Source organism: Acomys russatus, chromosome 4 (genome assembly GCF_903995435.1).
Source record: "Acomys russatus chromosome 4, mAcoRus1.1, whole genome shotgun sequence".
NCBI classification, from domain to species: domain Eukaryota; kingdom Metazoa; phylum Chordata; class Mammalia; order Rodentia; family Muridae; genus Acomys; species Acomys russatus.
Genome location: NC_067140.1, coordinates 5,345,389 through 5,362,544, shown reverse-complemented (window position 1 = coordinate 5,362,544; position 17,156 = coordinate 5,345,389). Strand labels below are relative to the sequence as shown.

The following is a 17,156-nucleotide window of genomic DNA, read 5'->3' as shown; positions in this document are numbered from 1 at the left end:
TTTCATGAGCAGCCAGCTAACTCGGAGCATGGCACGGAACTCTTACTTCCTTTCCTTTGCTGTTCTGTCCCCTTGATCCTTTTGTCTGCCAACTAAAACAGATGAAAGCCCCACTCAGAGTCTACCCCTCCTCCACTGAGTTGTTCCCAATTCTCAGTAATTAACCATTGCTCCTGTGCACGCCAAACACCAAGCTTGAACTCCAGTGAGGCTTTTCTTCTAGCCTCATGCCACAGCTTTGCTTTTGCTTGCCTGACTTCTCATTAGAGTTCAAGCTGCTGGAGATCAGGGGCAGTATCTTACTCGTTTTTGTAGCCCTCACGGTCTATCATCCCTGCAGGGACTCAACGATGCCTACGATTCATAACAGCAGCAAAATTAGTTATGAAGTAATGAAATAATGTTACGGTTGGGAGTCTCTACAACACGAGGAACCGTATTAAAGGGTTGCAGCGTTAGGAAGGCTGAGGACCACTGGGCTCTAGCTGAACTTTCTGAACTTATCTTGCTACATGAGAAGAGGCAGTAAGCTGCTGTGGCCCCACCATGTGCAGGCTTTAGGCTCTCCACTTTCTAAAAGAGAGGAAAGGTGCTGGCCGGAATGGCGGCCAGGCCCTAGTGAGGGGAGGCCTGCTTCCACTTACAGGCGCTCCCTCTCGCGGACAGCCAAGTGCAGCTCCTCCTGCTGCTCCTGCCTCTGCCCCTGAGCGGAGTCCTCCTGCAGCTGCAGCTCCGTGTTCATCCTTCGCAGGCGCCATGCCTCCTGCTCCAGCACGTCCAGCTGCTGCTGCAGCTCTCCCCTGGCCCTCTGCAGCAGCTCCCGCTCCCTGAAAATGAGATCAGAGATGAGCAGACCCAGGACAAAGACCTCATAGAGCAAAAGGCAAGAGAAGCTTATTTCCTTTCATCATCACATATTTGTGCCTATATAATACTTTTTCAAGCAAGGGACTGTTGCAGGATATTTGATCCCATTGTGAACCAGAAATCATACACTGTAAATAACCTGTTTCCTGTTTGGTGTGGTTTAGCCCTAGCACACACCTTTAATCAAAGAACTTTATGTTTATTGTAAACAGGTGATTGTGGTGTGGTTCAGCCAGCCCTAGTACACACCTTTAATCCTAGAGCTTTCTCTACACAGGATTTAATAAAGTTAACCCTATGTCAAGAAGTGGAGCTGACAAGGATTATAGAGTAGGAGGGACTTTGAGTTGAAGGGTATTTAAGGCAGCATGGATAAGAAGAAGTGGGCTTTTGGCTTTTCTGAGCATTGAGCAAGCAAGCCTTTGGCCTTGGATTTTTGTGGCCTTTTCCTCCTAGGCTGTCAGCTGAGCTAGTAAACTTTTTGGGTTTTTTTCCTCTGAGATGTGAGCTGAGTGGGAAGGTTAGCTGGGTGCTTTCTCTGTCTCTCTGAGCTAGCAGGGTTTCACCACAGCATCTGGCTCCTGAGTCTTCATTGGTAAAGAGAACATTTGGGCTTTTCACTCTTTTAAAACAACAAAAGACCATTTATTATATGATCTTAAAGCCCCAACCCCGTGGAAAACAGGATGAAAATCCATGTAGCCTTAAGCATCCATGGGTCTAGGGACAGCAGGAAGAGTCTTAAAAACCTCAGAACAGTGATAGGTAAGTGGCTAAGTGAGGATTAAAGCCAGACACTGGGGAACTGAGACTGTAGCTCAGTCAGAAGAGCGCTTTCTTAATATGCCTAAGGTTCTGGGTTTGGTTCCAGCCCTTAAAACTGTAAGTAAAACCAGACATGTAGCAAAAATAAAATTGTGAAGGCTTTTCTTTCCTTTAAAAGAACAAAACAATGGGGCTGGAGTGGTGGCTCAGAGGTTAAGAGCACTGACTGTTCTTCCAGAGGTCCTGAGTTCAATTCCCAGCAACCACACGGTGGCTCACAACCATCTACAACGTGATCTGATGCCCTCTTCTGGCATGCAGGCAGAGCAATGTATACATAATAATAAATAAATCTTAAAACAAAAACAAAAGCCAAACAACAACAAAAATCCCAGACATGAAAGGGAGGGACGAACAGCCTGTCCACTCACTTGCTCAGAGAGTCCACCTCTCCCTGGAGGTCCACAGTCTGCCCTGCCAGAGCATCCCGCTCCCCAGTGAGCTTTTGCAGCCTCTCTCTCAGGGCTTTTCCCTCTTCCTCCCACTGACTGTGCTGCTGCTGCAAGAAGCTCATAGCCTCCTGGCAGCCTGAAAGCTGCTGCCTGAGGTCCTGTGGGAAGAGATGAGTAGAAGGGAGGTGATAAGCAGGAAGCCTAAAGCAAAGGGATGACTCCAGGGAGCGGAGCGGAGGACAATGGAACGACACGCAGCAGAGAACACAGCTGTGGCCCACTGAGATGTCAGAGAAGCAGAGGTTATAGGCCCTGGGGCTCTAGAGCCTTGAAGCCCATCATCTGCAGGTGCAGCGCATGAGGGAATCATAAGGAGCTGCTGGAGTGGGGGAACATTCACATTTTCCCAGGACTCTGCTTAGCGGTACTCAAAACTTACATGCATGCAATTGGTGTGGAGAATATACACACCTGTAAGCCACAAACACCACTGGGTAAACAGAGAGATTAATGTGTGTTTTGGGGTGCCAACTAAGTAACGTATCAGTGGCCAGCTGAAAGGGATAATTCAGGCTAGAGGTGTGCCTGGGGCTCCATCTCTGCGGCTGAGGAGCAGCTCTGGGGGTTCTTACCTGCACAGCCTGCTGTCTCCGAGTCAGCACTGAACGCACCAGAGTAAGAGCCTTGTCTGGGTCATGGGGATCAAACTGGGAGAAGTCACTACAGTCCAGCTGCAATGAGCTCTCATGGCCCGAGCTTTGGGTCACAGTGTCCTCTTCTTCCACTGTGGCCTGCAATGCAACCCAGTGTCTCTGAGAGACTTGCACGGAGAGCAGAGGAGCCTGAAGGTTTCCCTTCACAGGCCCTCCCCCTGGGGCAGGGGCAGGGGCAGGGGCAGGGGCAGGGGAGGGACAGGGAAGGGAACCTAAGAGCAAAACTTGGCCATTCAAGTATAGAGTTAGCAATGAGGCTAGAATCCTCTCTGGGGCAACAGGGGAGTGGGGAAGAGAAGAAAATGCTACTGTAATGACAAAGACAGAATTCAGCCTATGGTCTAAGACCGTAACAGGCAACAAGTTAGACAACCCGTCCACTACACAAATGTTTACTACACCTCAGGGGTCCAATCGTCAAGTACAGAGAGAACATACCCTTATATGACCCTTAGTCCAAACCTCAGACTAGAAACCAAGGCAGCTGAGTGGACATAGGCCAAGAGGCTTACCAGCGCCTGGGTTATAGCCTTGATCACGTGCTGCAAAGACAGCGTTTCCTCTTGAGCATGCCTACTGAGAGATGCTTCGTGTTCTATTAGCTCTGCATGATTTGTCTCCTGGTAAAAGAACAAAACAGAGCCTGAAAGCCAAACTCTCAAAAGAGAAGTCATTGTTCTTGTCCCCAAATCAGTCAAAGACACATTCCTTGTTTTCTGTCGACCATAGTTTCCCAAGGAGTCTGGAAACAATGTAGTATGGCAACAGAAAGCCCAGGATAAGTGAGGAAATCCAAACGACTGCCTAGGTCCACTTCTTGTTCTCTCCGCAGTGAATGCTGCGCCAGCTCCGGGAAACCAGAGTTCTTTGCAGTCCAACTGCACTCTTTTTAAGTTACGTGAGCCTTATGGATGTCTGCATTGGCAAACTCCTGACAAGAGGGAATTAAAGGGGCACAAACACATCTGCTTTTCAGTGGACTCCAACATAGATAAGACTTAGGGGTGTTGTACATGTGAGTTGAGGTTCAGGAGCTGCCAAAAGTCAGAGACCAGAAAATGTGCTGAGATGAAAGAAAACGTAACTGAGCCAGGGATTCTGACATCCCATCTTAGAGAATCACTGTTGTAACCACCCCGACAGATGTTTAGGTGAGCAAGCACTACCTCACTCTTTCACAAGCACACACTGTTCAGGTGCACAGCTCCATGTCTCTAACTTAGAGCCCCCCACGGTGGCTGAACTCACTTTCCCCATCAACTCCACTCGCAGAGAGGTGAAGGGGCCAGCATTCTTCCTCGTATCAGTTCGCTCCAGGCTAACCAGTGCTATACTCCTCAGCAGTCTCCATGTGACATGGGCTTAATCTCTCCACAGATTCCCTTCGCTGACACCTTACTCAGGCCCACCTTTTAGGGCTTTTTAGGGTTTCACATAGCTCACACTGGCCTCAAGTTTACCACAACAAGTCATCTCTCACTGATAAGAACATATTCCATACCTATGCGTATGTATGCCATTGCACCTTACCCAGGAATACAGTCACAAGAGTGGATACTTATTAGTGTTTTATTGAACAGGTAAATGGACAAATTAACAAATTTTCAGATTCAGCCAATGTTTACTTTTCCGATTCGCAGAATTTCATCAAGGACCATTTAATTGGCATCACTCACCACTTGTCCACATAGGACAAAGAACCTGTCAACCCACTTTAGCTCCTTGGCAAGACAGAGGACCACATACCAGAATCTCCATCGTTTCTCTCAAAGCCTTTACCATCTTTTCATAATCCTCATTTTGCTTCTGAGACTGGTTCAGCAGAGCAGAGAGCTCTGTCACTCTGAGGAGAAAAGCACAGCACTGTAACCTGGATAGCCCAAGGACACAGGCAGAGCCACACAATAGCACACCTCAGCCCCCAACATGGACACTCTCCCTGCAGCCCCCAGAATCCCTTGGGGATGCCCAGTCCTTTGCACTCCCTGGACATCATGTGATTCTACACTCTTGATCTGGTAGGGGAAAGCCAAAAGCCACTCAGACACATGCAGGGATTTACCACATCTCAAGACTGGAGCGCGGGTTGGAGGGCCTGAGAGCTGAAGGAAGCCCTGGCCCAGGCCCTTCCAGGCCTTGCTTGATTGTGAAGTCAAGCACCCTGAAGCCAATAAGAACATCAGAATCGCCACAGGGCATAGTGCCAAGGTCCCCCCAGCCCAAGGTTTTGATTCTGATAGGGAAAAAGGACAGGTGACTTGGGAGACAACATAGCTAAATGACGTCTAGCAAAATCCCCAGCATCCATATCAGCAGCAGCATATCTCAGGGCTTTGTGCCTAGCATTACATGCATGGCTTTCTTTCCTTTGTTCCTTTTTTTTTTTTTTTTGGTTTTTCAAGACAGGGTTTCTCTGTGTAGCCTTGACTATCCTGGACTCCCTTTGTAGACCAGGCTGGCCTCGAACTCACAACGATCCTGCCTGCCTCTGCCTCCCGAGTGCTAGGATTAAAGGTGTGCACCACCACCGCCTGGCTCCTATTTACTTAAAAAAAAAAAACATTTATTTATTATGCATACAGTGTTCTGTCTGCATGTACACCTGCAAGCCAGAAGAGGGCATCAGATCACATTATAGACGGTTGTGAGGCACCATATGGTTGCTGGGAATTGAACTCAGGACCTTTGGAGGAGCAGGTGGCACTCTTAACCACTGAGCTATCTCTCCAGCCCCCTATTTACTTCTTGATTCATTCACTCAGTTATTGATTTTTGAGGCAAGATCTTACCACATAACCCTGTCTGGCCTAGAACTTGGTGGGTAGATCAGGCTGACCTTGGACTCACAGATGTCCACCTGGCTATAACTCCAAAGAGCTAGGATTAAAAGTGATTAATACAGGACTAGAGAGATGGCTCAGAGGTTAAGAGCACAGGCTGTTCTTCCAAAGGTCCTGAGTTCAATTCCCAGCAACCACATGGCGGCTCACAACCATCTATAATGAGATCTGGTGCCTCCTTCTAGCACGCAGGCACACATGGAGGCAGAATATTGTATAAATAATAAATAAATAAAATCTTAAAAAAAAGAAAGTGATGAGTACCATACCTGACTAAAAGAAAAATTTAAACCTTAATAATTTTATTATGAATCACCTCTCGGGGCCTAAATCATTGTATTATCTTGTTTTGCTTGTTTGTTTTTTGAGACAGGATCTCTCTGTGTAGCCTTGGTTGTCCTAGACTCGCTTTGTAGACCAGGCTGGCCTCGAACTCACAGTGATCCACCTGCCTCTGCCTCCCCAAGTGCTGGGATTAAAGGCATGCGCCACCACACCTGGCCTCCATTGTATTATCTTTTATTTAATTATTATATCATTCAAGAAATAATAATTAGGGGCTAGAGAGATAGCTCAGCGGTTAAGAGCACTGACTGCTTTTCCGAAGGACCCGGGTTCAATTTCCAGCACCCACGTGGCAGCTCACAACTGTCTGTAACTCCAAGATCTGACACCTTCACAAAGACATACATGAAGGCAAAACACCAATGCACATAAAATAAAAATAAATAAATTATTAAAAAAAAGAAATAATAATTATCTGTTCAAGAGATAAAATTCAAAACACCAGAGACACAGCTTACTAAGATATGATCTTTGTTCTTAATGTCTCCAAACCAAAAAGAAAATAAATAGTCCCCAACTTATGTACCCCATCAATAAGTAGGTAGAGACAGAACCCTGGCCATGACACACAGATTTTGCCCTGATAATCAGTGGGACTCTGCTCATGTCTTGTCATTTAAAAAATCATACTTAATTATAATTCAAATTTTAAAACAGCCAAGGTATGGGGAGAGCTCAATGGTAGAATGGTTGATTAGTATATGCAGGGCCACGTTCAATTCACAGCACAGCAAAACAAGCCTAAGCTGCCCCCTCCAAAGGGATACGAAGAATCGGTTAACTAAAGAGATACAGTAAGATTAGTGCTGTAATCAGCAAAAGAAAAACTCATAGGACTATCAGCTATTGAAGTCAGAAGAGTCACAAAAGAGGTGACACGTGACCTCTACCTTAAGGGCAAGGCACAGGGGGAAGGAAGGAGGCACTGCAGGCTAAGGCTACCAGACACGAAGACAGGGAACTGAGGAAGAGTATGGCTGCAAGGACACTGCTGTTGACAGACAACAGCTAGCTTTACAAACTGCCAGGAAAGAGACTGAGCTGCAAGGTAGCCAGTGACAGAGCCCAGCTGGGCTCAGACGGCACATTTCCTTTCCCTGCCAGGGCGAGGGTGTCTTTGACATCTCTTCTGCCCACCCATAGCTCTCCAGGGGAGTCAGCCCTCCCTCGGTACAGGCCTCCAAGGCCCACGTGTCACCTCACCGATCCTGGAGCTCTGCCTTCTCCAGGTCCCCTCGGTTTTTCAGCTGCAGTAACTCCTGGCTCCTTTCATGGGCTTCCTTCTCCAGCGCCTGGGTCTTAGCTACCAGCAGCAGCAGCTGGGCTGGCTCACTCTCACCCACTCTCCCTGATGCACTGGATTCCCGGGACTGTGCTCTCACGGTCAAGCGCAGACAGCAGGTCAGCAGGGACCCTGAGAGCCTCGCGTGCTCAGCCTTTAGCTCTGTCAGATCTCTGAGCACAGGAAGGGAGATTGAAGACACCAAAGAACCAAGGAAGACAGCTTGGCCATAAGGCCCAAGAAGTACAAGGGGTGGGTCTGAGAAAGTCATCTGTATCCAGTAACAGCAAATCTCCCTCCCAGCCACTCCCACCGCCCCCTCCCCCCTTCCTCTTCTACAAAGTGTGGGTTAAGTTCAGAATCAGCAGGGGCAAACCTCTCCTCCTATCCCCAAACTGACCTGTCAGTAGCAGACTTCATTTTCAGGAAGTGACGTCGGAAGGTCACCACCTCTCGCCACAGGCTGAGAAGACGCCCATGTTCACCTCTCAGATAGCCCTTGAAGAACTGTGTGTTCAGAAACCCAAGTCATACCCAAGGGCAGGGGACCTTGCAACAACAGCACAAGAGTTGGACTCCTCATGGCTGCTGGGGGAAGGGGGCAGGGAGATAGGACTTCGAGGAGATACCTTATGAATGGGGTCTATATGCAGGTTTTACCGAGGGGGTTAATAAAGTTGGCAGTGAGGTTCTTGAGGTCAAGGGGCCCTGGATGAGAAGTGGCCTTCCACTTGGCTAGATCAGAAAAGGATGTATGGTAGCTGCTTGGTAAACAGGACTTATTACCGCAGATGGGAGACTTGGGTGCTCTAATGCATGCAAATCACCCAGGCCTGGAACCCAGCTCTCTATAGCTGTCACTGGAAACTGTCCCAGGGCCCGTACCATTTTCTACTCCACTCCATCCAGCAGCTACCATCTCAGCATCTAGCTATGTGGCCCTCCAGACGAGGGCAGGCAGTAAATTTTCAGATGCATCTGAAACCTAAGCCATTCACTTTTGCAAGAGTTGAGCATTATGCTGCTACCTGCCACCAAAGCAGAAACAGGCAGAAAGCTGAAACAGGGCCCAGCTGTCAGCTCAGGCAGGGCTAATCAGATCAGCTTGCACCCATGTCCAAAAGTTAACCCTTTTCAGCATTGACAGGACAGCACCCAGAGTCTCCATACCTCCTGCTCCACCCGCCACTGGCTCTCCTTCCTCAGTAACTCGTCCCTGGCCCGACTCCAGTCCACTGTAAGTTTTTCCACATCTTCCTGAAGGGCTTTATTCACCACATCAGCTTTCTCCATGTGCAGCCGAAGCTCTGTGTTCACCTCCACTAGACTCTCACACCTGCACTGGGCACCGGTAAGAACAAGTGCAAGATAAAAGTCTGGTCCCACCCTTGGGCCTCTTGGGAGTAAGACAGTGAACAGAATTTTCCATCAGCAAGAATTACAGGACTGGGATCTTGTTTGCCCTCAGGACACACAATCCCCAAGAGCTCACTCACCTGCCCTCCATCTGGCTCTCTCCCTCCTCCCTCCCTGCTTTCTGCCTGTCTGAGGCACATGAACCACCATGCCCAGCCCTTTCCCACTCATGTGTTCACTCTTGGAACAGAGTTTCCCATCAGCCTTTGCCCCCCTGGGCAGTCACTCGGGTCAGGAAAGTTGGTCCATCACCTTTGCTGCTCCTCCTCCAACCGGATCAGCAGCTGTTCCAGGTTGGGCTCTTCCACACTTTCCCACCGCTGAGGGACCAGCCCCTTGTAAGACAGAGATGGGCCTTATAATGTGCACAAAAAAAAACGTCACCCAGGTCAATTCCTTGAGGTCCCCTTTGACAGTGGCCCGTCACCTCTTCTTAGAGACGGCATTTAGGGTAAAGGGCATCTAACCTGAGAGATGGAAACTGCATCCTTCACTAGGGGCCTTAATGTCCATTATACTATCATGGGTCCTTGGGACGTATTGATCACATCCAGCCACAAAATGATGATGACTGTCATTCATCTCAAAGAAGTGGCACTACAAAATGTCTAGGGGTGCCCTGGCCTGCAGGAAGATGCCCAATGGCTCTTTCCTTCTTCTGAGAACTTTTCTAAGGGGAATGAGAAGGTGCCTAAGGGCACTGAAACAAAGAATGAGAAAAGGCTCTTTCAAAGCAGTCCTACCCAGACAACAAATGCATCCCTCTGCTGCACATAGGCTTACAGGCCTGCAGAGGTGCGCATCTTCCTGACAAAACTGACATCTGCGGGGTTGGAGAGATGGCTCAGAGGTTAAGAGCACTGACTGCTCTTCCAGAGGTCCTGAGTTCAATTCCCAGCACCCACATGGAGGCTCACAAACATCTATAATGTGATCTAATGCCCTCTTCTGTCATGGAGGTAGAGCATTGTATACATAATAAATAAATCTTAAAAAAAAAAAAAAAAAAAACTGACACCTGCTGGATGAAAAATGAATTTTCCCTCTAATTCCACATGCCCATTCTACCAAGCTAAGTCCCCAGAAACTGCATCTATCTGTGGAACACCATGAGTTGGATCTCTAGAAGGCCATATTGACAGAGCTCTTTGAGCTGATGACAGAGGGACTTCTATCAGACATCTTGTATACCCCAGTTTCCTTAAGCAGCATATAAAGCCAAACAAGTGTACTTTGAAGACTCAGGGGAAGTCCAGAACACAATCTCGCTTACTCCGGTGGCTTCCAGCCGCTTTTCCAGCTCTTGGCACCAGCTCCGGTACTGTAAAACCTAAAGCAAAGAGAGCAGGCCTGAGCTCAGCTGCAGCGCACATGGATAGCACAAGCCTAAGGCTCCAGGGATCTTGGGCAAATCTGCTGTGAACATGGGCGGTGACAGTGAAGTAAGGTCAGAGCATTTAAGAGTTTTTTTTTCTTTTCTTTTTATTTATTTATTTATTTGGTTTTTTGTTTTTGGAGACAGGGTCTCTCTGTATAGCCTTGTCTGTCCTGGACTCACTTTGTAGACCAGGCTGGCCTCAAACTCACAGTGATCCGCCTGCCTCTGCCTCCCGAGTGCTGGGATTAAAGGCGTGCGCCACCACACCCGGCTTAATGTAAGAGTTTTTATCTGGGTGTTTAAATAATAATTTCTGGGGAGACGGCTCAGCACGATGCACTTGCTATACAAACATTAGGGCCTGAATGCAGATCCCCAGAACTCAGGAGAAGCCAGATATGGTGTTATGTGCCCACAGTCCAGCGCTCCTGAGGCAGGATGGGGAGCAGACAGAAGAGACTTCTCAAACTCACTGGCCAGCTAGCCTGAAAAATAATGTGGCAAACAAAAAGAGACCCTATCTCAAACAAGGCAAAAGGCAATGTTGACACCTGAGATTGTACTCTGACCTCCACACATGTGTCAGGTACACACATGCTTATATTCTCACACTTAACACTCACAAAGATTTTTTTTTTTAAATCAGTATTTCTTAGGGGCTTGTGAGATAGCTTGGTCAGTAAAATGTGCCTGGCAGTGGTACTGCACGCCTTTAATCCCAGCAGAGGCAGGCCGATTCCTGAGTTTGAGGCCAGCCTGGTCTTCAGAGCAAGTTCTAAAACATCCAGGACTACACAAAGAAATCCTGTCTCTAAATTAACTAATTAATTAGTTAATTAATTAATTAAATTTAATTGTTTACTGTACAAGCATCAAGACCCAAGTTCAGATCCCTAGCACCCAAGCACCCCAGTGCTGAAGAGGCAGGGCAGCAGATCCCTGGAGCTCCCTGGCAAGCCAACTGAATCTATGAACTCCAGTTCAGTGAGAGACTCCGGCTCAAAAAACAATAGGTCAGAGGTAAGGTGGAGATAGAAGATACTCAAGATTGACCTCTGGCCTCCTTATTCACTCAGTTTTATGTGCACCTGAACACACACACACACACACACACACACACACACACACACACACACGTGTCTTGTATATTAGAAAGACAGAACCAGAAACCCTAGGGTTTGGGCTTAGCTCTAGACTAGTGGTTGGGGAATGGTGTCAAACAACCCTTTTACAGGGGTCGCCTAAGACCATCAGGGAAACACAGACATTTACATTACAATCAGAACAGTAGCAAAATTACAGTTATGAAGTAACAATGGAAATAACTTTGTGTTTAGGGTGTATAGAAGGTCCCAGCATGGGGAAGGTTGAGAACCACTGCTCTGGACTAAGAGAACAAACCGAGGCAACTAATTTAACTACTGTGCCTGCCATGTTTGGAAGGACCATAATCCAGACTCTGGAGCAGCTGTGACCATCAAAGGAGGGGCTGTAGCTGAAAGTTAGAACGTCTGGGGCATCCTCACCAGGACGTTTGGTCCTCCATGGTCTCTCTCTCTCTCTCCTCCAGCCCTTATCCCACTCTAGCACCCCAACTCTGGGAGGGGGGTTCCCCTCTTCTCCCTTCCCCAGAGGGCATCTGCCTGCCTCACCTTGGCCTGCAGCTTCCTCACAAGGGTTGCTTGTCTCTTCTGGGCCTCCTGGGAGTCCTTCAGCTTCCGCCAAGAGGCGGCCTGGTTCTCTGCCATCTGCTGCTGCAGCGCCAGCACCTGCTCCTCCAGCACCAGCTGCAGTGCCTGGGGCTTCATGTTCAAGCCGGGGCTTCCTGTCTCCATGGGAGCATCAAAGAGCGAGGCCACGGGTTCTATGTAGCTATAGGTTGCTTGCAGCCGGGTGTCTCACCATGGTTCTACGTGTCTTAGACCTCTTGAGCTAGGGACCAAAACATAACAAAACTGAAAAGGCTAGATTTCTCAAGTTTACTCAGAAAACATTTTTTAAGTGGAATGTAATCTGGGCTGAATGAACTAAATAAATTACTGTATTACCGGATTCCTCAGAATTTCTTTTTTAATACTTATATATTTTTATGTGTATATGCGGTTTGCCAGTATGCACATATATGCATCATGGGTGTGCTTGGTGTCAGAAGAGGCCAAAAAGAACATCGAAACCCAGGGACTGGAGTTACAACTGGTTGTGACCTATGAAGCAGTAAGTTGGGAATTGAACCTGTGTCCTCTGCAAAAACAGCCAGTGCGCTTAACCCACAAGCCATCTCTCCAGTCCCCTCTTCAGACTAGGATGGACTCTAGCCTCTAAAAGGAGCTATGATGAGCACCTTTAGGACTCTGCCTTGAACTAAGGCTCCCTGCTCTGCCACTGCAGCCCTCTGTCTAGCACACTGACTCACAGCAGTCTGTGGAGTGAATCAGAAAGGTCCTGGCTTGTTTTTGTTTTTGTTTTTTCCAGACAGGGTTTCTGTGTCCTGGACTCACGTTGTAGATCAGGCTGGCCTCGAACTCACAGCGATCTGCCTGCCTCTGCCTCCTGAGTGTTGGGAAGGTGTTGTTAGCTTGGCAGAGACAATGGCACAACAATTAAATACAATGTGGCATGTGCACAAACAGAAGTTCATGTACCAAAATATGATGGATAGCACGGCTCAGTCTACCTCCTGTCCCGCCCACCCAGAGGAAGCCTTGAAGAGTTCATCTTTACAGCTATACATGTGCACACACATACACGCACATCGTCTCTATATATTCACCTATATTAAAAAATATATGTTCTAGGGGCTGGAGAGATGGCTCAGAGGTTAAGAGCACTGCCTGTTCTTCCAGAGGTCCTCATTTCAATTCCCAGCAACCACATGGTGGCTCACAACCATTTGTAATGCGATTTGGTGCCCTCTTCTGGCCTGCAGGCACACATGCAGGCAGGATATTGTATAAGTAATAAATAAATAAATTAAAAATATATATATACATTACATTTTACCATCAGCATTTGCCTGCCTTTACTGCCAATGGCAAGAACTAGCTCTCAGGAGATCCAGGCAGTTAAAGTCATTTTCAGTTACACAGCGCATTCAAAGTTAACCTGCTTACATGAAATCCTGTATTTAGACAAAAAGAAAAAAGTGAAGCAGAATTTTCTCTTTGAGTGTAGGATGAAACGAAGTAGAAATGACTAAGGCCAGACAGCCCCACAGTTAAGAACACTTGCTTCTCTTGCAGAGGACCAGTGTTTGGTTCTCAGTCTCCAGATGGTGGCTCCACACCACCTATAACTCCAGTTCCAAGGGCTCTGACACCCTTTTCTAACCTCTAAGAGCACAAATGTAGTGCACACACACACACACGCGTGGGGACAAAACATCCGTACACGTAGAATAATGAAATAAATCGTTAAAAATGTTTATGTAGAAATGACTCTGAGACAAGGTCACAGAAGGTACTATGCCTTGTTGCTTGCCTGCTCGCTGAGCAGCCTCTCTGGGGAAATACCTGCTCTGTCCTGAGGACACACAGTACCTGAGGAGGCCCAGGAGAAAGCTTTGGGGCCTTCTGCCAACAGCCTTGTGAATGAGGCATCTTGGAAGCAGATTCTCGGCCCCTGGTGGAAAGCTTCTGATCCCTGTCGGCCTTGCCTGCACCTCCTAAGCCGGAAACACCAGCTGATCTGCTCCCAATTTTTGATCCACAGCGAATGTGAGATAAAAAAAAAACAACTGAAGCCGGGCGTGGTGGCGCACGCCTTTAATCCCAGCACTCGGGAGGCAGAGGCAGGTGGATCGCTGTGAGTTCGAGGCCAGCCTGGTCTACAAAGTGAGTCCAGGACAGCCAAGGCTACACAGAGAAACCCTGTCTCGAAAAACCAAAAAAAAAAAAAATAAATAAAAATAAATAAATAAATAAATAAATAAATAAATAAATAAATAAAACCAACTGCTGTTTAATACTAAACTTGGAATAACTCCTTGTACAGCAACACATCTGGGTCACCGCCAAAGCTCCCGGGTGTGGGTGAGACTTCCTAAGTTCTGTTCTGTTTTGTTTTTTCTTCAATAGAACAGTTAGAGGAGTCTTTTAAAATATAAACCAGGAGCTGGGCCTGGTGGTGTGGCGCATGTCTTTAGCCCCAAGCCCAGGCAGGAGTATCTCTGAGTTTGAGGCCAGCCTGGTCTACAAAGTGAGTCCAGGACAGCCAAGGCTACACAGAGAGACCCTGTCTCAAATACAAGCCATGGCTGTTGAGGTGGCCCAGGGGTAAAGGTGCTTGCTGCCGTCCTGATAACCTGAGATCAGTCCACAGAACCCAGCGTACAAGGAGAGAACAGCCTGTAAAAGTCGCCCGCTAACCACAACCCGAAAACTGCGCCATACACTTGCGTGCACATAGCACACAGAATTAAAACCAACAGACAGACATAAACACCCAGGTCATGCCTAAATCCCGGCACTTGTGAGGCTGAGGCAGAAGGATTGCTGTGAATGAGGTTCTTCTACAGGCTATAGTAAATTTGAAGGCAGCTTGGGCTACATATAGAGACCCTGTCTCAAAACCCACACACCCTAGATAACAGCCAACTAGAGCTAATGAAAATCTCTATAATCGCCCGGAGTCCTAATTGACCCATCTTAGCCAGATGAATTAACCCTTTTTCTTACTCATCCCCCCTTTGTTCACACTCCTCCAGCCACACAGCGGTCCATCCTCATGTGTGCTTAGAGCTCGGGCCACACTCATTTGTTACCCACGTGATTTGCTCCCTAACCAGGTTTCTGATCAAATGTCACCTTTTCGGTAAGCACCACCACTCCCAGACATATGCACTGGCATTGCTACTTATAAAGTCTGTCTCCCTCTAGGTATGCCTAACAACTGATACAAATGCAAACCCCTCCAGGACAAAAAGACTGGGTTCTGTAGTTTTTGACACAGTGTCTTGCTTCAGTGCCTTCTAAGTACTAAGATTACAAACGTGCACACAAGGGCTGGCTGGAGAGAAGGCTCAGAGGTTAAGAGCACTGGCTGTTCTTCCAAAGGTCCTGAGTTCAATTCCCAGGAACCACATGGTGGCTCATAACCATCTAAAATGAGATATGGTGCCCTCTTCTAGAGGCAGAACACTGTATGTATAATAAATAAATAAATCTTAAAAAAACAAAAACAAAAACAAAAAAACGAGGTACTGGAGAGATGGCTCAGAGGTTGAGAGTACTGACTGCTCTTCCGGAGGTTCTGAGTTCAATTCCCAGCAACCACATGGTAGCTCACAACCATCTATAATGTGATCTGATGATCTCTTTTGACATGCAGGTGTACATGCAGGCAGAGCACTATATATATAATAGTAAATAAAAACAAACAAACAAAAACATTCAAAAAACGAGCACACAAAGAAAGAGCACACATACACAGGGCAGCTACGGTACTTGAGTAAATGCTGCATTCCCAGCTCCTAAAACAGATGCAGTGTATGAAGTGCCCATTAGCTCTGACTGACAGATGGACAACATTCAGCTGCATGATCCTTATGGTCACCACCGCAGCTTTACAAAACACTGGCAGCTCTGTAACCGTTCATAGAGCAAAGGCAAGACCATGTATGATGTGTACAGTGTGTGGCTCTTAGTCAGCTGCAACCTTCCTGACCACAAAGAGAAACCCTTAGATGTATTAAGATTACTGTCCTCACTTTACAATGAAGAAAACTCAAGATTCAGGACTGTGTGGTTCGGAGCACTTGTCGCTTTTGCTGAAGACCTGGGTTTAATTCTCAGCACCAAACATAGCGGCTCATAACCATCTATCGCTCCAGTTCCAGAGGATTCAAGGGCCTCTTCTAACTTCTGACGGCACCACGCACACACATGGCGCATATGCACACATCTAAGCAAAGCACTCATTACATATAAAATAGAAATAAATAAAATCCTAAAAAATAAGAAAAGGAAAGAAAACAAGGATTCAAAAAGTGGAAGTGTGAGCTGGTCACAGTGGCCCACGCCTTTAATCTCAGCACTTGGGAGGCAGAAGGAGGGGATCTGAGTTTGAGGCCATATTGCTCAGGGCACCATGGCAACAGAGGCCTTTATTCCCAGCACTCAGACAGAGGCAAGAGGATCTCTGTGAGTCCAAGGCCATCTAATTCTACAATCAAACTCCAGGACAGCTAGGACTACATAAGGAGTCCAAAAATGAAGGGAGAAAAAAAAAAAAAAAAAAAAAAAGAGTACAGGGCCTTGGTACCTGTTAACTAAACTTTAAAAAAAAAAAAAAAAATCAGTTCTCTTCTCCTACTCTGGGCAGTTACCAACTACCTCCAACTCAGGTCTGTAGAAGTATCTTATATTCCCCTGATGTAACTGTCTCAGAGGCTTACTGCCTTCTTCTGCTAACCTAGGCCTAGTCCTGGAAGCTTCTAGCCTCTGTACAATCTAATCTAGGCCTAGAATGTTTTCAGCCGTTTCAGAAGCTCACCCTTTCTAGCTCTTTCTGAACTCTGGCTAGCTGTTTCAACTCAGCAGTTCTGGATCAAATGCCTCTCCAAGCTAACTGATTCAAACTGGCTTCTCTCAGCTTCTGGAAGAATTGCTCTGCTTGGCCCCAAACTAACTCTAACAACCTGTTCGAATCTTCTGGCTCCTTCTCGTTCTCTGGTTCCTTCTGTTTTCTCCTGAGTCTAGCTTGTTCTCTCTTCAACCTCTCTCTGTAAAACTTTCCCAGTAATCAAGCAATCAACCTCCCTTTCTCTCTCCGTGTGTGTGTGTGTGTGTGTGTGTGTGTGTGTGTGTGTGTGTAGGCTTGGCTGTCCTGGACTTGGTTTGTAGGCCAGGCTGGCCTTGAACTCAGAGATCTGCCTGCCTCTGCCTTCTGTGCTGGAATTACAGGCCTGTGGCACTGCGCCCCTCTGCACTGCTCTCTCTGAAGTCCCCTCTCTTTCTCCCTGTTGGAACCCGGGGTGTAGGTGTACTAGTAGGTGTATCTGGCCTTGATTTATTGATTGATTGGTTTTGTTTTTTCGAGACAGGGTTCCTCTGTGTAATAACTTTGGCTGTCCTGGACTTACTTTGCACCACACCCAGCTCT

The 17,156-nt window shown here is 47.3% G+C and overlaps 1 protein-coding gene across 1 annotated transcript in view; it reads right to left on the bottom strand.

Moving 5' to 3' along the window:
• Nucleotides 1-12,537, bottom strand: part of Cep250 (centrosomal protein 250) — a 46,646-nt gene extending 34,109 nt beyond the window's left edge. Inside the window, exons 1-12 of the mRNA XM_051143611.1 lie at nt 12,472-12,537; nt 11,711-11,990; nt 9,954-10,010; nt 8,933-9,015; nt 8,435-8,600; nt 7,665-7,771; nt 7,186-7,437; nt 4,544-4,640; nt 3,310-3,417; nt 2,717-2,875; nt 2,064-2,242; nt 645-827 (exon numbers count right to left, since the gene is read on the bottom strand). Of these exons, the coding sequence (XP_050999568.1) occupies nt 645-827; nt 2,064-2,242; nt 2,717-2,875; nt 3,310-3,417; nt 4,544-4,640; nt 7,186-7,437; nt 7,665-7,771; nt 8,435-8,600; nt 8,933-9,015; nt 9,954-10,010; nt 11,711-11,893 (1,574 nt within the window). The 5' untranslated portion in view covers nt 11,894-11,990; nt 12,472-12,537. The remainder of the gene's footprint in view (nt 1-644; nt 828-2,063; nt 2,243-2,716; nt 2,876-3,309; nt 3,418-4,543; nt 4,641-7,185; nt 7,438-7,664; nt 7,772-8,434; nt 8,601-8,932; nt 9,016-9,953; nt 10,011-11,710; nt 11,991-12,471) is intronic.
• Between the last annotated feature and the right edge of the window lie 4,619 nt (nt 12,538-17,156).